The 20,319-nt window shown below is 43.5% G+C and overlaps 1 protein-coding gene across 2 annotated transcripts in view; it reads left to right on the top strand.

Moving 5' to 3' along the window:
* The window catches only part of nexmifb (neurite extension and migration factor b), a 46,071-nt gene extending 31,124 nt beyond the window's left edge, over nucleotides 1–14,947 (top strand). The window contains exons 2-3 of one of the 2 annotated variants that reach the window (XM_079669725.1): nucleotides 5,295–5,425; nucleotides 10,247–14,947. In XM_079669725.1, the coding sequence (XP_079525851.1) occupies nucleotides 5,344–5,425; nucleotides 10,247–14,442 (4,278 nt within the window). In that variant the 5' untranslated portion in view covers nucleotides 5,295–5,343 and the 3' untranslated portion in view covers nucleotides 14,443–14,947. The remainder of the gene's footprint in view (nucleotides 1–5,294; nucleotides 5,426–10,246) is intronic. The other variant, XM_079669726.1, reaches the window with a different exon arrangement.
* Nucleotides 14,948–20,319: the final 5,372 nt, after the last annotated feature.

Genomic DNA, 20,319 nt, shown 5'->3' with positions numbered 1-20,319 from the left:
AGAAAAAGGGAGATTTTGACAAACATTCAGAGCCATGCCCCTTTAATCTGAAGCAGACGGAGACTTTAGAGGTAACTGCGGTTACAATTGTCCACATGTGGCTCTGGTTGTGCTGTGCTGATAAAGATCCAGCTCTATAATCCTGATACACAGTAAATCTCTACCTATCAGATGCTTCCTTATTGGCGATGATTATCTCAAGCGGATACCGTATCTCTGCCATCACCGTGGCCATGTCAGCGATTTTAGGTGAGGATGTTAGATCAAATACATGTACAGCACCAAACAGCTGACATAGAGGACACACAGCGGCAGAAGCAAATGTAGAAGACTCCATTACATTAAGATATACAGATACAGATGTTTTTCCCTTCATGTGCCAGAGACTTACTTAATGAGCTATTTGTTCAGCTGCAGCACAGATATTACCTGGCAAGCAATCTTCATAAAAGAGTCATCTTTATTGAGCTTTGAGTGGAGATGTGGTTAAAACATAAACACTGTTAGAAAAAGAAACTGAAAACTTTTATATCTGTTATGGCCCTGACACACAACATCATTTAGGTCAGGTGCCACTGTGTTGTTAAGCATTTGTGGCCATTTAAAATAAAAACCAGTTAATCTTTCTAGAATGTTTCTGCCTTTATTTTGATAGCAAAAGGGGATTCAACAAATTTAGTTATTTTGTCTTAATTAATTAATAAGCTAATTGGATTTTTTAAATATAAGAACTATTAACTGTTAGCTTAAATTAACTATAATTGTATATTCATATTAAATATACTTGCAGGGATGAACCAATAGAGATTAATTAACCGACTAAAGCTTAGTGTCATTGGGTCGTTGTTTTGGTTTCATGGCCGGAAGCATTACCGTTTTGGTTCACTCTTACAGCAGAAAAGCTCTGATAAATGTACCGTATGACCTGCTCAGCAGACAGAAACAAACAGTGGAGCATTCATCAGCTAAGGAGCCAGATATTTAGAGCAGGAGTTGGTGGAGACCAAAATAGACATAAAAGAAGCGTGAATGACTGACAACAATATAATGCCAAATAAATGCGGTTTCTCCATATCTGCTTTATGTGTAGTGATCAAGTTCACCACATCAATTTTGTTAGTTGATAATACGTCAGTCTTTTGCTTACAGCTTGTTGCACTTCCCCTAAGGTGCAAAGAAAACATGTAATACAGGTTTGAGTCCTTGCTCAAAAATGTGTCTGAGTATTTCTTGTAATTCTGATGTGTGCTTCGCTGTGATATACAGTATATCGATACTGCAAAAACTCTTATTAATATTGCACTATTGATTTCAGCCGACCAGCTCTCATTACAAACACTCACTTGTTATTGCAGGCACCAATATACGAGTGTCAGCTGTCGCCTCCCTGCAACACGTTCAAGTGAAACATTCAACAGACGTGAGGTGATTCAAAGTGTTTGATCTGTCTGCCATTGACAGGGCTGCTTCTTTGAAGGTGGCTCGCTGTGTCAGGGCCCTCAGAAGAGGAGCGCTCTGACATATTGGTGGTGAGCTGTTGACCTTCGACAGAACAATGCTCATGTTTGGGAGGCAGAAACAGAAAGACACAGAGTTACTGCTTCTCCTGCTGAATAAAAGGAACACACAGAGAAATAAACTGTACGCAACACAGGCAACAGCATGAACTTAAGGAGAGATAGTCCACCAGTTTACAAGAGGATGTGACAAACGTTTTATATTACATTAAGAATGAACAACTGGTTTTGGAATGACAAAACAGTACATGTACTTACCTTTGACTGAGAAACTACTTTTTTTTACATTTTATAGACGGAACCATGAATGTATTATTTGGGGGTGTAATTGGCAGATCAATTGATAATGAAAATAATTATTAGTGGCATCTTTATTGTTTTTTCTTCTACAAGAACACTGTCCTTCGACATAGAGACGTGTAGCTTTTCCCAACATAGGAGAGGTCAAACTCAGATGTCAAACCGAGTCAGGTGAAATGTACTGGACATGAAAGAGTGTCTGCTCAGACTTGAACTACTGTTCATAAATTTGAGAACATTTTATGAACTCTGGCTTTTGATTCGGAAAAAAATGGTATACCTCATAACCCTGTGATTTATTCTGTGTATTTCTGTGTACCTGTCTCTTTGTTGGATTTGTTGTTTCTGCACTATAACACGTATTGCTACAAGCTCAACACCTTGAGTTGTGTGTGAGGCAGGTTACTCAGCCGGTCCGCAGCCGGCCGATGCTCTGAAATTGTATACCTGTGCTGAAAAGAGGAGTCGCCAGTCAGCACTGTCTGTTTGGATCAGTGTTCCCTGTGGCGCTATGCCCTCTTTGAGAGCCCCTCTGTTGGGGATCTATTCCTTGGCCCCTGACTCTTTCCCTCTGTTGACACAATGGGCCCTTTGTACCTACGTATACTACTGCTGTGGGATCTTGCTTCGTATTTTCGGCAATTATACACGATCCCACTCCAGCCATGCCTGTTGTTGGTGCTTCGCTGGAGAGAAATGCAATCGAATCGAGGAGAAACGCAGAGAAACGTTGATCCGGGGAAGAGGCTTGCAGGAATTAGATTGTGTTGCTGATAAGTTCCATATAGAGCGAGTAAACATGTTCTTATCTTGTTATCCAGCTTGCACATTAACACATGGTGTGTGGAGGAGGTGGAGGAGGGCTTAAAAGGATGAATCAAATCCTAATCATTCTGTTTGGCTTTTCCCTCTCTCTGCTCTTTGTCTCTATTTCTGTTTCTCGTCGTGCAAAGAACTCCGGCGCACACTCCAGAACAATGGCTGGGTCAGAAGTGCTAGCCATTCTCCTACACCTGCTGAATGCTCCAGAAATGAGTGCACAGTGATTACCTGCCCTAATGTGTGGTGTTTAAAGAGCGGTTTCTTGCTGCAGAGTTAAATGATGGTGCCCTCTGTGAAGTATTAATGATGTGGATGGATGAGTCAGCTCGGCACAAACCTGTTGACGGCTACCGCCGCCGCGCTCTCTTAAAGCTGCGCCAGACATCAGGCTTAACCGCTTGGCAAATTGGACATGCTTGTTGGCTGTAGCTCCAATTTATGTGCACTCTCTATTGCAGTTAGTCCATCTTCATTATTGAAATGGCCTCTCGTCACGACTTGACAGAGTGCTGGAGATGGTAAAGGGGAGGGGAGCATACAGGAGAATCATGAATAATGTGGAAAATAAACACATTTGAGCATTGGATGTGGCTGGCAGCAGGGCGTTGTTGTGAAATGCCCGGCTTTCGTTTTCTCTCTCACTCTTCATGGGATTGTATGCGCAGCCTCTGCCAGAGGATGCTGATGCTGTGGATCCTCAGCCTTGGGGCTTTGTCTAACACACACACACACGCACACACACACATGCAGCTCTAGGCGCTGAGCTCTGCAGCCCGACCGACACCCCGGCTGTGTGTTGTGTCACCGTCACTCTGGAGTCTGGAGACACACTGCTCGGTGTCCACAGCCTGTTTCTAATAGAGTGCTGCTGAGACTTCACTTTGTCTGAGTCTCAGGATTTGTTGCATTGATAAGTCCAAGCTTAGCTCATCTGGGTCAGAAGGTTCAGGAGGGGGTATCCAATTCCAATTCATGCTTTGTTGAAGGGGATGTATCAGTTGTTAGATGTAGAATTTCAATTTCTCAGTGTGTTGTTACAAAATGACCACTTAAGCCTGTGCTGCAGGGGTTATAGGCAGTGCTGGGATGGTTGCTTTTGAAATGTAATAAGTGACAGATTACTATTTACACTGTTAAATATATAACGATTAAAATAGCTATTTTACTAAATCCAATATAATAATAAACATTAACTAAATGTTCCTAATGTCACATTTCTCTTAAAAGTGCTTCAATACCACATGAAAAAAAAGTATGAATGTTATTTTCTACACATAAGCTTTTTACTGAAGATAATATAACTGGATGTAACCCTTTTAAAATCCCCAACATTTTAATTAGTAACTGTCATTTAGTTTGCTATTTTTCTGTTAAATTGCCTCAGGCCGTTACATATAGCTTCTCCTGAACACGGATAATGGCGCCCCTCTATGAGGAGGGGAACAGGTTCTGGCTGGGTCTGCCAACAGGGTCCTTGTACCTGCTACACACATGAGCAGATGTGATGGCTCACGAGGTAATTACCCACTGAGCCGGTGTGTTTGCGACTGTCAGCTGAAGCAGGGTTTCCCTTCAGGTAGCTCTCCCTGCTTAGGTCAGTGAACAGCTAATGACATTTAGGATAAAAGAGATGGCAGTTGTTTGTAGTCAGCTGCACACTATACCTTTGTCTTATTGTCTGCCGTCTGTCTTAATCTCCCAGCCGCCGTTTTCACACCACAAGGAGATCGTGTTATTAGATCCCCTCCCCTGGCTCATTTGTCATCCTGCAGCAGCACTCCTCTAGAGTAGGACTGCAGGAGCTGAGCAAAGAAAACAATATAAACAGGCAGGAGGCCACAACATCAAATGTTCATCATATACTGGCCCAGAGTCTCTTGTATCATCATTATTCTTTCAGGAATCACTCAAGGTTAATATGCCATTTCTTCTCTGTTGCACCCCACCCAATTGTAGGAGGCTGACAAACTTCTTCCACTTCTCTTCTCTTCTCTACCTTAACGTATTGTTTTGTATTGTACTCAGTGCACTGCATCCTGCAACTACGCACATACTCAATCATCCCCGCCCCCTCACCGTCACTTGCCACAGTAGAAAGTATTGTCAGTGTTCACAGTTTGCTGTCTCCGCCCCAGTCACATCTCTTTAATCTGTCCTTTCTTGGTTTTCTTGATGCAGATGCACACAGAAAGTTGGGGTTCAGCTAATTACAATAAACAAATAGGCTCAGAGCCGCCTGTGTAAGGTTCGCATAGGTTAACGACTCTGCTATAAATGTTAAATGAAGCCTAAAATAGGATTCCATGCCATACAGTTGCCATAGAGATCTGCGCTGTGACTCTTGGTGTACTTTATTGGTTGGTAAAGTTTAGATTAATCTTAGACATGATTCTCTGACAGAGAAAAGAAAGGAGTGATTGTTTGGTGCCCCCCAAGGGCCCCTTTGATGTCTCTGTCTTTTTTTGAAGCTTCTTTTCAATAACTAACTTTGTGCGGGTCTGACTTTGTTGTTTATGAAATCTAATGTAGTACTATTGATGTTATTCTGCATTAGACACATGGCAGTGACCCTTTTAATGATTGCTTTCCCTTCTCACATCTCTTCTTTATTTCTCTCCGTCTTCTTTGTTTCTCTCCGGCTCTCTCTTTCAACAGGTGGGACAGTCAAAATGATGCGTAGGAGGTGAAGCGTTGAGCCGTATTAATGGATGTGTTAACAGACAGCAGTCTCACATTGATTGTGAAGACTTCAGAACCAGAAAATGCAAATGTAGAAGAGAGCACAGGTACAAACTATTCACTTTCTTCTTTGATCTATAGCTTTTGACATGATACCAAAAAGGTTTCTGATTTAGAAATGTGCATGAAATTAGTCATTTTTGCTTTTTGATTCTTTGAATTGTTGCTTTGTTCTGATCAAATTTTTTCAGGAATTATCAAACATGAATTAGGATTAAATGACAGCAACAGCTTAAAACTTTAAAAAGACAATTGGTTGTACCGTGTACCATTGAATTAGCTTTCTAGAATTAGCTTTGTTCGCCCTCAGATTTAAGCTCTTTGACAAGATGGAGGGGAGGTAAAGCGCTTCCCGTCTTTTTTCAAATGAAAAGAGGAAAAGAAACATTGAATGGAGCTTTTGAAGCTATTGTTAATCCTCAATGCTTCCACAATCCGGAAATATGACATCTACCTTTTCTCATAGAAAGCTGCTAATGTGAAAGAGGGTGCAACCATAATTCTTTCACACTCATTCACAGCCATTAGTATGGACAAAGAAAGGTGTGTGTGTTTGTGTGTGTGTGTGTGTGTGTGTGTGTGTGTGTGTGTGTGTGTGTGTGTGTGTGTGTGTGTGTGTGTGTGTGTGTGTGTGTGTGTGTGTGTGTGTGTGTGTGTGTGTGTGTGTGTGTCTGATGTGTTTTTGTCTGTGTGTTGAATACACCGTTTATTTAGGCTTTCTTGTAGGTGTAACATGCTGCTCTCTTTTGGTGAATTTTCATCACATAAACAATGCATCATAATGCTATTTCAATGACGCTAACTCTTGAGCCCTACTGATCATTTGAGCATTTTCTCTTTCAGCCACTACCTACGGCCCCCTTCTACCGAGCACCACTGATCCTCAGATGAGGTTTATCTTAGTGTCTCAGCTCTGGTCATGCTCAATGGGACTGACCAGTTCCCACTGTGAGAATCACACAGATTATCCCCAGCACTAGCCTGTCCCTCCAGCGGCACAGAGAGGGAAAGAGGAGAGGGAGAGAGAGTAGGGAACGAGCGGCAGAAGAAAGAGTGAAAGCAGCTCCATTGAGCAGGAATAGGGCAGCTCTCTGAGGAGGATGGCCATGAATCATGCGGCAGTTACTCACCACTTATTATGAACATCCTGTACTGGCTGGATTGATTTTCCCCAACCATTCACAAAATGTCATATAGTGAAGATGGAGCAATAGGTAGAAAGCGGCTTCTGCGGCTGGCCTACCAGCTGGATGATTTAACGCCCCGGGTGGCTGACCTGCAGAACGGCTAGCTCGGCAATTTACGAATGTAAAAGCCTCCATATAGTTGGGATAAGGAGCGGAGAAGTTGGAAGAGAAGGAGATAGCGGGCAAAAAGGAGGAAGAATAAGGGGACTGAAAAGAGGGGATGGGAGGGAGGAGTGATTTCAAAAAGCCATTAAAGAAAGAAAAAGCCATGTCAGCTGTTTTCATTTGCATTGTACTTCAAATTCTGATATCTTGGCTTTTTTTATTCTTTCGTCAACTTAGGATGGAGGTTTAAGTTTGATTCATGCTTAATGACTAAATTACAGGTCAAATGCGTGTACAAGCTTTTATGTTTTTAACAAACTATTTTATTATCAGGTGGTCCTCATACATTGTTATATTTTCAGTTTATTGTCCTGTTTATGAACTGACTGAAGGTGGATTGTAAGCAAAAACAGAAAAAGCATGGATGTGTGTGCATGTGTGGCATCTGACACACTAAAAGACGAGGTCACAGGCGCCAACTTTTTCCTCTCCTCGTGTCCATGACCGTGTCCATCGGCATGGGCCCGCCCCCCCGCAGAGCCTCCTGGCACTGAGCGGCCGGGGCTTACCTCAGGTGCATGAAGCTCTGAATATGACGGCTGGAGAGTGCTAACTGGTCCGGTCTGCTCTGGTCTAGTTTGGCGGTGGTCGGGTTGTCTAGCATGGCTGGGCTTGGCAGGGCTGGGGATCAGAAGATCAGCACCTCCTGCCAGCCGCCGGGCTCCTTCCATATGCTCAGTGGTGAATGTGCATGCTAGCCTGCGTGAGCTGAGCCACATCCAGCGTCAGTTTCTATCCAAGGAGCACTTTTGCTAATAACGCAATTAGAAAACTACATGTTGGGAGGATCTCAGAGGATATAGAGGTTTTTTTTTTTTAGTATTAGATCTGCTCTCTTGATAATTTATTCTAGCAGTAGTGAGTATTTTGGATGTTTATCTTGGTTACGTTTGCCAGCAGCAACATTATGCTGTACTGTATCAGTGAATATGAGGCTGCCAATCCCCCTTTGACCTCTAATGTCAAACTTGATTTGTCATCGATAGTCTATATATATATATTCATTTATATAGATATATATATATATATATATATGTGTGTGTGTGTGTGTGTGTGTGTGTGTGTGTGTGTGTGTGTGTGTGTGTGTGTGTGTGTGTGTGTGTGTGTGTGTGTGTGTGTGTGTGTGTGTGTGCGTGTACCTGTCTGACTGACTGATCTGTGGCACATTCTGAACAGCTGAAGAGCTAATGGTCCAGCTGGAGACAGATGGCCTCTCGATAACACTATACCCCCAAGCCAATACTCACACTCTATCACTCTTCCTCTAATACACACACACACACACACACACACACACACACACACACACACACACACACACACACACACACACACACACACACACACACACACACACACACACACACACACAAGCACGCACATATACACACACACTCTTCCCCTCTCTCTCTTTCACGTACACACCAGAAAATCACATGCACGCACACATTGGATAGGATAGATTGTTAATCCAGTATAAACCCTGAGGAAACACATTTTTCAATATGAGTTTAATGTTTCACAGCAATTTTGAACAATCTTTTGGCAATATTAGGTGGCAGCTTAGCTTTCATGCGAGCACGGGGGGAAGGGGGTGTGAGGGAAGTTACAACCCCCCCTTTGTAATTTCCCTATTTTTATGGCTTTGCTGCTTTGTAAGGCTAATGAAAGAGATAAGACAAATGTAGAGAAATACATTTATATCCATGTGTTTTTGGAAATAAAGTAGATTTCAAAGACTGCCGCTGTTGACTTATAATTCCCAAATATTACTAATGAATTGTGTCCGTGTCTGGCTGAACATGCAACAACGAAAAGAAAGTAGTTGTCAAAAGTACAAAATTGATCTGGTCCATCACACAGAACATGTGTCAGTAACATGTTTTTGCTCTGAGGTCATTTCTGCTCACAGATTGAAGGGAACTGATGGCAGGCAAACGCCTCGCTGTGATGCTTCTGCAGCCTCTCACAAGTTGCTACTGTAACAGTTCTGACTCTGCGAGGAGGAGAGAAGATGCATATTTCTCCTGAGGTTTTCTTCATTAAGGATGACTGGAGTGCAGTTGTATGCATTTACTAGGCGTTGTGGTAACTCCAATGTGTCTTCAGGCCACAGACCCAAAGAGACCTGCTCTCAGAAATATCATTACCTCGTTAAATCACTCTCAAATCATATCCATATTCAAAGTTTTACCCACCGCCAATACAGCCATGTTGAATACTGTTTGTTTAGTAGCCTTCCCCTAAAGCATTTATTACTAGCTCAATAATGATTAGGCGCATCCATTCTAAAATGGGGGACGTTGCCAGTTAACCTCAGTGCCCACTTGAATTGCTGTGGTATGTTTTTCAATTTCACTTCTTTCTGCCGTGATTTGAAGGAAAATGTGTGAGGCAGCAGCATGGGATTGTGGAGGGAGGCAGGTGTAGATGATATTGGTTGTACAGTCTCCAACATATGGGCCTGTCGTGTCCCATGTGTACGTACCTGCCTCCGCTGCTGTCATCTAATTATGCAGAGCAAACAAAGCTATCTGCCTGCTGCTACAAGCCCGCTTCTGTGGGTTTTGATTGTTACTCATCAGATGGATGTCTTCAACTGATTAAGACATTGTCACAACGACCTGTATAAAATCACCAAAACCTATTTTCAATTAAGCCATTACTGCTATTGTGTCTGCCAATCTGTGTCATTTTGTGGTTTCGCGTTACCTTAGAGATAAGTGTGCCTGTAGAGATTAAATGCTAAAAGGAGGGGGAGGTAATTCAAGATGACTGCATTAATTTGATCTCATATATTGCTCTTGGGTTGGTAAAGAAAGACAAATATTATTTCCATAAAGTAGGTTATCTTTGAGCTAATATTACTTTCAGTAACACAAATTTAGAGTGACTTTTACTACCCTCCGGCTTTGAATCAGTTAATTTAACTAATACTTAACCATTTAGTCACTTTTATCTCATGACACAGATGTTGCTTGATTGTAGAAGTAATTCCATTGATCACTAACACTTTCAAGACATTTAAAGACAGCTTTTGTTTCTGAGTATTTTACACTGTTTCTTGTTAATGTATGATAAAACTGCAGCCTTTGTTCTTTTACTACAACCACATTTCTAGTAGCTCTTTAAAACTTTCACTCTGCCACCATGGTAACATGACGAGGTGACTCCTTTTCAAAATCACCTTCCTCTTGTTTTATGTGTTCAGAGAATTCGCCAGGATTTCTGTGTTTCTTCTCTCCTTTTACATTTGAACATCAATCAAAAAGAAACTTTCTCACCTTGAAATTGGTATTTCGTCTTATTGAATCCAGTACCAAAACTGAAATAATATAGTTCAAGCTGGCATTACAAAATCACATGTTGAGCTCTACGGGGTTGATTGACACTAATTGAATTTCAGCAGCCAAGAAAAATATGTCGGTGTAACTACAGAGTAAAAACAATAAAAATGTAACTTCAGACTTTAAAGATTTTAAAGATTTTAAATATTTCCGCTTTGTCCCCCTGCAGGAGTATGTGAGCAGAGTGGCGATCTGAGTCTGTGCGGCATGGTTGATGCTGCCCTCCCTCCATCCTCCCCCCCTCCTGCCGCAGAGACGTCACAGCAGGCCGGCCCCACACACCAAAGGACCACGCCTGCATCGCCAACCCTCTCCCTGCCCCTCGACTCTGACCCCTCTTTGGGCCTGACAGTGGCCCCCTGCCCTCCCTCCGATGATTCTCCAACTGTAGTCCCCCTCCTTCAGCACACTCCCGCTCCCACACCACTTCCTTCCCCAGCTGTAAGCTCCTGGGGCCCAACAGAAGACGGCCAGAAGACTTCCCTTCTGCTGCCTGTCGCCCTCCCTCTGTCAGTCACCACAATGATGGAGCCTGGCACTGTGTCTGCACTGACAGAGGAGTGTCTTCTTCAGCCCACCCGCACCTGCCTCGGCTGCTTCATCGAGACCCGTGATGCTACTGACCCTAATTCCATACAGAACCCGCCTCATGACCCCAGTACCAACCCCGACACAGAGACTGGGCTCAGTGTGAGGATAGGCGATGTGAGCCGAGAGGACTTCTCTGACATCAACAACATCAGCATCCAGTGTCTGAGCCATGCGGGGGAGGCAGTGAGTCACTATGGAGAACAGCTCCTCTCTGACCAGCTACTTAGCTTTCCTCTGCCGAAAGGTGAGGGCAAGAGAGCTGATGGAAATAAAACAACGGAAGACTGTGACGACCCGGAGGATGACGCAACAGCTAAGAACTTGTATGAGGGATTGTTACTGGACAAAGTGAGCGGAGAGGAGGTTCTGCTGGCTAACGCCGGCCAGGACTGGGGCTACTTTGAATCCTTCATCAGTGAGAGTAAGATGGAGCTGCTGGACCTTTGTTCAAAGAATGAACTCTCAGTCAACCTCTTCTCGGAGGAAGACGTAGACAATCTATTTGACGATGAAGACGATGATTCAACGTTGAGCAGTGATGTCTGTTCGCTGAAGATTCGCTACGAGTCTTTCCAGGACAACATGAGGGAGAAAACAAACGTGCTCCAGGAGGAGACACAGTTCAACTTCTTCCCCAGTGTCCTGGCCAACTGTGCCAAGAAAGAGGAAGGAGCGGGAGGCTTGAGGAGGAGCGCTGAGGAGACCAAATCTGATGAGCTCATCCTGGAGACAGGGCAGGAGGGGAAAGCTGCAGACTGCAGTGGCAGGAGCCCCCTGGATGGTTCCCAAGGCTCACCCATGTGCACTCCCAAAGTGAACTACCTAATGGACTTTAATTCCACGGAGGAGTCAGGCGAGTTCAGCGATGACAGCTCCTGCACCGGCTCCTCCTCAGACACCCTGCAGGAGGGCAGGTTCAAGAAGGGACACTCAAAGAGATTGCTAAGCCCCTCCAACCCTCTCAACTACGGTTTGCGCTCCAAGAGAAAGGTTCGATACAGTGACGATTACTTATATGACGTAGACTCGCTTGAGAGTGAAAAGAACGCAGAGAAAAAAGAGAAAGCTCCAGTTGGTCAAAAAGAGGAGGAGGATGTGGACTGGTGCCCCAAAAAACGTCGGAAATCCTGTCGTAAAGAGCCGCCAGTGGTCATCAAGTACATCATCATCAACAGGTTTAAAGGAGAGAGACTCATGTCGGTGAAACTGGGCAAGTTGGACCCTGTGGATACTGTGAGCTTAAGCACAGAAACAGTGAGCAAATATGAGACACTGGCTCCTCTGAAGGATTTCTGGCAGGAGAGGCAAAGAGAGAGACAGGAACAGCTGAAGCTGGCTGCCAGAGATAAACAACAACGCGGTTTTCATCTAAACGGACGCCGTCATCGCCCTTTTAATTCTAGTCATCCCAAAAGGAAATACAAGATTGCAAACAGGCTTAAGGTTCAGAGGATTCACGCTGTGGAGCAATCAGCAACAGTACAGTGCTTTCCTCTCTCTGATCGGGGCCAGGGAGGTGTCACTGAAGAAGAGGCCACCCCCACGGTAGGGGGAATAATAGCAGCCCCAGGCCTCCCAGTCACATTAGACACAAACTCCATCACACACACAGTCACAGCCAAGAGCCGCTCCCAGGAGAGGGAGGAGAGGGAGGGGAGGAGATTGGGAGGAAATAAAACAGTAAGGATAAGGAAATTCAAAAGCGAAGCCAGGCTGAGGAGCAAGAAAATGAAAGAGGCAGAAGGAGAGGAGGGGAGGAGCGTGACAAATGAAACTGTCTGTGTTGCTGCAGCACATATCGAGGACCCCGCTGCTGGGTTGGAAGAGGCAGGCATCAGTTCAACTACAGTCAAACCCCATTTCTCTGACAATACCACCACCGCTCACACATCGGAAGATAAATTCTCCTTTGTTTCATCCACTTGCTCTCCTGACAAAGCTCCCCCCTCAGAGGCAGTGGAAACGGGGGTCCCTGTTATCCCGGGGGGCTACCTGCAGACCCTGTTAGATGCCACAGATTCCTCCAGTGGGGCAGCTATCTCCTATTTCCCCCAGCAGCCCTCTAGGCAGCAGTATCCTCTGGGGCTATCCCTTGAGGAGAAACAGTTTTCTTCTCTGCGACTCGCTCAGAGCTGCGTCCTCTCCCCCCCCTCGGAGTCAGAGCTCCAGCAATCCCCCCAGAACTGCCCCAGCTTCCCCCCGATGTGGCACACGCAGCTCTGTGCAAGTCACAGCCAGAGCTTTGGGCCAGAGACCCCTGAGACTCCCATCTTACCCAACACCTTCCCAGCTGCTGTGCCCCGGAACGACAGCCTGCCAGTGTCTAACTACAGCCAGCTGAGCCCCGAGGCTGACAGGCTACTTTATGAGAAGAACTACCTGACGGAGGCAGGGCTGCAGCCTGGGGCCGATCTGCAAGTGTGTCAGTCTGCCTGTGTGGAGGGCCAGGTGCAATACCAGAGAGGGTCCCTGTGCACAGACAACGGCAGGCTCATCAGTTATGACTCAGTGGGCTCTCTGTCAGCCTCCTCCAGCAATTACAGCTCCCTCAGCCTCAAGTCCTGCGAGCGAGAGGGTGAGGAGGAGGGCCGCGACAGTTTCTTAGCTCATTGCAGCCCTAAAGTGGTGATTCAGCAGAGTGTGGACGCCCTCACCCCTCTCAGGGAGTCCTCAGACCTGCTGGACATCTCCAACTTCACCCCAGACAAGTTTAGACACTCATCACTGTCGGAGCTCTCCCCTCCCGAGACCCCCAACCTGTCCCCCCAGGTGGTGGGGCGTGAGATGAAGATGGCGGGGAACGTTGGAGACTACCAGGATGTTAATGAGATGAGCATGGACTGCAACAGAGAGGTAAAGTGGAACTGTGATGTCATGCAGCAACAAGAGCACACAGCAAACGCATACACTGTGGAAGACAGACAGTTTCCGCTGCACAACTTCAACAGTCAGGATGTGCTACACTTAGACAAAAAGGAAGAATTTGATGAAAAGACTGGTGAGATGTTGGCTGGTGCAAAAAGCATTAAGTCAAAGAGGAAAGGCAATTGCAAACAGACAGCTGCAGGACAGAGCCCAAAGAAAGTCCGGGCTCCCAGAGCTCCTAAGTCAGAAAAGGTCAAGACCCCCAAACAGAACTCACGTTCTACTAAAAAGATAAAGGCCATGTTAGAGGGCAAGGCAGCGAAGAACCAGGCGGGTAGTTGTGGCCCGGGCCTGACTGACAGTAGCAGCACTGGGGACTGGTCTGGCGCCGGCTGGTCCGAGAGCAACAGCCTGGTTGGGGACGACCAGAGAGAATTCGAGGAGCCCTCAAATATTCTGTCCAACATTGTCTCTGGCATGGCAGAGGTCCAAAGGTTCATGATGGCTTCCATTGAGCCACTTTGGAATCCCATGTCGGAGGCCTGCATGCCCTCTGAGGCCAATAACCTCAACCTAAAGACCCTAAAAATCTTAGCAGGCACAGAGGCCGACCTGAAGAAAAAAGGAGCTGTGCTAACGGGGGCCGGGAGAGGCAGGAAGGCAGGGGGAAAGGGAGGGAAAAACCAGGCCAAATTCAACCCCTCTCATCCCTTATTCCCTCAACTAGCGCTGGGCTGTAACATGTTTGATAAACCCAACTTTATTAACCCTGGGCCCGCACACAAAAAGCTGTACCGCCACAAGACCAGTGCAAAGTTCCCGCGGATTGAGACACTGAAGGGGAAGCGAGCTGAGAGAGACCCAAATAAGGACATAGCACTGATGACCTCTTTTGAGAAACTGAGGTAATATTTTGTTATCAGCTGCTGTTGCACCCCCTTCTCTCTCCCCCCCACTACCTGCTCAGCCCTCCCTCCCAAGCATACCTACACTGACGCTATGCCAGAGCTGCATGAGTACTACGTTCCCCCCTGACTACTCCCACTTCCTTTTAACCCCCACCCGAAGAGGATATTAATATCTGCATGAAAAACTTCTTGTACTTTGCAAACTACCTATTGAGTGATTGTGTCAAGCTTGATTGAGATTTGAAACGACCATGGCTGCATTTTTCTTGCTTTTGTTGTTTCTGCTTTGTTTGTTCTTCTTATAGTCGTTTTTGTTTTACTTTTGTCTGAAAAAAGAATAAGCCTTGAAAAAAGTTCTGTCGCCTTTTTTGAGGAACTTTGTTTTTGTACTTTCTCAGCAGAACTTGCTCCCCTGAATAATGTATTTATCCCCCTTTTCCCTAAAGATGTAGCTATATACACAAATGCATTGAGTGACATCTACGCACCCCTCCTCCTCATCTGTTTTTGTACGCAGAATATGGATGTCCTGTTGTTGCTGTCCTTCATACACTGCCTGGCTCATTTCAAGAAGGAAACCTACGATTAATGAGCCCAATTTAAGCCCGAGACATCTTGAATAAACAAGATGGGACAATTTTGTATTGATGACATATCAGACGTCTTTTTTCCCCCCTCAAAGTTGGAACGTCTCCCCATTTCCTTTTATCGAGCGTTTCTTTTTCCTCTGGAGTTTAGAGGAATCTAAATGTACATTTTTACGCCTTGCAAATTCATAAAAGCTCCACCCTCAGAGTATTTTTGTCAATGTTGTTGTACAGAGACATGCAATATTTGCAAAAAAAGATGATTATAATCTTAAAATCAATGTGCCAAAAGTAACAATGCTGTGTAAATGACCTCTTATATATGTGTGAATATTGGCTGTTCCTCTTTTCTATCCATTGGAGTATTGGCTGCTCGGGCTGAAGACTCCTTACAGAGACTTGCCACTACAGGAATTCTTTATTTGGGACTTTTCTCTCTTCTCTGATGAAAGGCACCAACAGCTGGCAGTGGTACGCCACCACTCACTAAACCAAATCAGAAAGACTCTGAATTCTCCTCGTTACCCCCACTTTGTTTGCCAAATTCAATTTACCTCAACATCGCCTGGCGCTGAGAAGCAACAAAAAAGAGGCAAAGGGGAGATCTGCTCTGAAGGCTACTGTAGAGGAAGACGATGAAAAGAAGAGATGCTCAACCGAGCTTTCTGTGGACCACGGAGAGTGTAGTGCAGATGTTTGAGGGTAAGCAGGGGAACTATTTGTCAGTCGGGGCTGTGCCTCGCTGAATAGCTGTTTTGTACTGAAAATTCAAGGCAGTTTATTACCCATCGAGATTCTGATTCACGCATCAGTCGTGAATGGACATGACATTTTTGCAGTTAGATTTAATGTGAATGTGAAAGCAGTTTTCGATAAAAATGGAAACAGTAATCTTGTAAATGAAGGAAAGCATGTCTTTGAATTAGCTCCACATGGGAATCTTACTTCTATCTTACCTGAGATGGTCATTTAAACAGTAATTTTTCTTGACATTCTCATGTAATTTGTGTCTTAACACTGCCATACCTTATAAGTTGCACCACTGGTGTGTTCAGTCTATTTATTTTGGTTCTGTTGTCACATAATGTCTTAATTTTTCTTCTTTTTTTGAAGATCGTTTTTTATATGGTGTCTTTAACTGTCATTTCAGTTGTTGATGGGTCAATATTTTGGCAGAAAATAATATCACTAGAAAATCAGAGCCAGATAAAGGCACACGTTGAAAAAGAAAATGTATTGATACTATCGGATCCAGTGTGTTCCCGGGGCCATTTTTATGAATTACTATGGGCTCACTCTGCCTCACTGCACTGAAATAAATCCACCTTAAAATGAACCATACAATCATGTTAAATCAGATGTATTATTTGATTTTATATACTACATGTATTTCAGGAGAAATGCAGAGCCACTTCAACTTGCTACAAGAGTATCTTTTATAAATATATCCTCAAACAATAGGCCTTTATTTACACTTTCTTTTGAATGTTGAATATCATTTTTAAACATAGCAGTAATTACATGAGACTGCATGGAGATGTGCGGACACATGAAGCTTGATTCAAAAACAGGCCTTGTCACACTGGATTTGGTCATTCTGAGGTGATAGTAATTGATTGATTGCATATGGCAAGAATCAAAATCAATCTTTCTCCGTCTCTTATTTTTTCTATCCTCTCTGCCATGATCCTTTGTTTCTTTTCTCCAGTGTATCAGGGTTAGGACCAAGCTGCTGATGGGAAGCTCCTCATGGGCTGCACGCCCATTTAGTCTGCCTTCTCTCATTTCTGCCTATTGTCAAATTGAATGTACTTCTCTGAGTTCATTGTTTCTTTGTTGGTTTCTCTTGTTTTTGTTTTTATAATGTGCCACTGTTGAGCTGCCTCATGTTAATGGTGCTAAGAAAGCTGACAATTATTTTATTTTATTCATTTTCGTTTTCATTTTTTTGTTTTCCCAGAGTTAACAAAAAAGAAATGCAAAATAGATTAGGTACCTAACCCTCTTATGAATGTATATTGAAATGTTATGTTTGATGTATTCACTTCATGATTCTTTGACATTGATTGAAATTACTTTTGCTCTTTTCATTAAAAGATTACCGAGCTTTATATATACTGTCTAGAGTTGTTACCAGAAGGAATCTTAATGAACTCTTGACACTACAAAATCTTGTATATTTTTTGTGTGCCAATTTGTAACATATTTTGTAAGTGTATATTTTTCTTAGAAAGTGCTGTGAAGTATTTGTGTGTGTGAGTAACCTTTTATGCGCCTCTATGGGCAGTGGAAAGGATATACAACGACAAGTTTCTGGTTTTAAAAACCAAAATATGAAAGTATCAACAGAAAAACTAGAAATATTTACATTTTGTTGGGAGTTTTGTAATAAGACCATGATCTTGTTGTGAGAGTGTTGTGTTACTGTGCAAAACACAAATAAGCAAAGAAAAAAAATGAAAACCTGGAAAAAATATATAATTTGTGAACAATTTGCTGTTTTATAGATTTTCATGTAAATTATTTGAGTATTATTTTGTTTTTTGTTTTGTTGTAACTGTTGCAAAGGTTTTAAATATTTGTGATCAAGCCTGTATGGTGATAATGTAATATTGGTAACTTGCTGAGTTTTGTAATAATGTTTATGGAGTAAATATACAAATTAAAATAAGATTTTGAATGCTGCTTTCTGAAGAGCGTTAGGTTGTGTTTTTTACCACCCACCCTTTGTTGTTGCTAGTAACAACAGTATACAATGTACATACAAATGCACATAAAAGCTTCACACTTTTTATATCTCTGCAAACAGAATATGACATTAAGTGCACAATAGGTCACAATGCATGCAGTTTTGTGAAGCCACTTAATACTAGACAGCTTATTGATACTGTATGTCAGAAGTAAAGTAAGTAACAGATGTTCAAAAATATCGACCCCATCTATGGTACTGCTACAATAATAGTAATAGAAAAAATATATAATCTGATATACAACGTTTGCTATTTCCTCAAAATGCGTGAGTGTAAATACACCCTCAATAACTTGAATAAGTCTGTCCTTATTCATTATATTGGGAGACTCTTAGTCGCAAGGCATTTTAATTTCTGCACAAGCCTGGCTTTGGCTCATGTTATTTTAATGTCATATCTAATTAGTGCTCAGGGTCAGGCATTGCTAGAGTGACTGCTCATCCATAACTCTGAGCCGGGCTGCTGTGGTCCACACTGCAACTCATTCTGGCATGCTTAATTGGAGCTGGAGATACTGTCTCACACCATAAACAGATCCTGTGATGTATGCCTCCAAAATTGTCAGGTGGTATTAGCATTGTTTTTGTTCTTTAGTCACCCATAGCCAATAAGGGAGCAGGCAAGTAATAAGATGGAATGTCTAATGCAATGGATCAGGTTCACCTGTGGTTATTAAATAAGACCCATAGTTGTTTTGTCAGTGCGTGCTCACAATGCATGGACAGCTGTAGACTCTCTCATTAGGAACATTGTTTCTCTTTGTTTTCATATCATTACCCACAAGACTGCAGGGTAACATTGCAAGACTCAGCATACCCACTTCTGATGCAGACATTTACTTATTGAGTCAAATCAGAAGAACATACAAACAACACAATTACCCACACATTGTTTTTGTTACGCTTGCTGGCTTTACTGTTAGTTGTGTATTTCAAGGTTTTAAGGTTAAATGAGGAAAAACACAATTTTCCCAAACGGGTCGATGATGGCTGCAATTGTTCTTTTTAGCTTGTTTTTTACACATTGGTTTATAAATGTTCTGTAACTAGATGCCACCTACTGCCAAAGGGTCATCCCAGGGTATATTCTGTCCTGCTGCTGAATATTAAAACAACCCACCTCCACCCAAACTAAAGTCTTGACCCCGCTATAAGCCGGAGCTGTTTCTTCCCTTAAAATATCTATTGTTCTTCCAATTTTAAATTATGATTTCAAAGATGAAGAGAAATTTATTCCTCTTGACTTTGGTTTTTCTATTGGACTTTCTTTGTGTGTTTACTTGGATGCATTAAAAAGTGAGTGCATGGCTTTAAGTCCTTAACTGATCAAAAGTTGCCTCAAATTTATAATAGTAATTTAATTGAGAAATCCTGTTTGACTATAGTAAAATGTTTGTAGACAGACCTCCAAATAATGCTCAAATGTAGTTAAATAGTTAAGAAATGTTATGTATCAAGTGTAATTATCTTTCAAGCAATTTCTCTAAACTGCCACAGATTTAGATAGATAGATAGATAGAATATAATTGGAGGGATGAAACTCTCTTTATAGTCTATATATATATGTACAGCAGGAGTGCAAATTGTCTTGCAACTGGCAAAGACTCTTCCAAACTGGCCAAAATGGGCCAGATCTTTTAGCTTGCTGAGATGGGTCTTGAGTTTGGTGAATGTTGTTGTCTTTCCTATTCTGTACAAACGACTTGTTGTGCCACAGCCAGTGAGTGCATGACATGCTGGTAGACAGTTAGACATGTAGTTGTCGCCCAGCTTCAGGACCATCTCCAACTAAACGGCCTCTTTGAGAAATTCCAGTCCGGTTACCGTTCCGCCCACAGCAATGAAACAGCTCTGGTCAGGGTCACAAACGATCTGCTGATGGCGGCTGAACCTGGTTCCCCATCTCTCCTCATCCTCCTGGATCCTGGATCTGACTGCAGCATTCGACACTGTCGGCCATAACATCCTCCTTCAGCGCCTCCAATACACCATCGGACTCTCTGACTCCGCCCTGAGCTGGTTCCAGTGCTACCTGTCTGGAAGAACAGAGTACGTCTCCTTGGGTGGTGCGAGGTCCCAGACACACCCTGTCACCCGTGGTGTCCCTCAAGGGTCGGTCCTCGGGCCCACTCTATTCACCCTGTACACTCTGCCCCTTGGCCGTGACATCAGCCAGCATGGAATATCATTCCATTGCTACGCTGATGACACGCAGCTATATATAAAGACAGACCCTATCCCACATGCATCCTCACTGTCACCATCATCACCGTTCCCATCAACATTCTTTAACACCTGCCTTGAGGAGATAAAGGCTTGGATGCAACAAAACTTCCTGCAGCTAAATAGCTCCAAAACAGAGGCTATTTTAGTTGGCACACCAAACCAGGTCCAGTCATCCCCCAAAACCCACATCACCTTTTCTGGCCAAAACATACCCCTCTCTGCATCAGTTACCAACCTGGGTGTAAGATTTGACTGACATCTGACCTTTGACACCCACATCAAACACCTGTGCAATACCTCCTACTACCACCTCAGG

The sequence above is a fragment of the Notothenia rossii genome, assembly GCF_949606895.1.
Source record: "Notothenia rossii genome assembly, chromosome: 3".
Taxonomy (NCBI): domain Eukaryota; kingdom Metazoa; phylum Chordata; class Actinopteri; order Perciformes; family Nototheniidae; genus Notothenia; species Notothenia rossii.
This window is presented reverse-complemented; position numbering and strand designations above follow the sequence as displayed.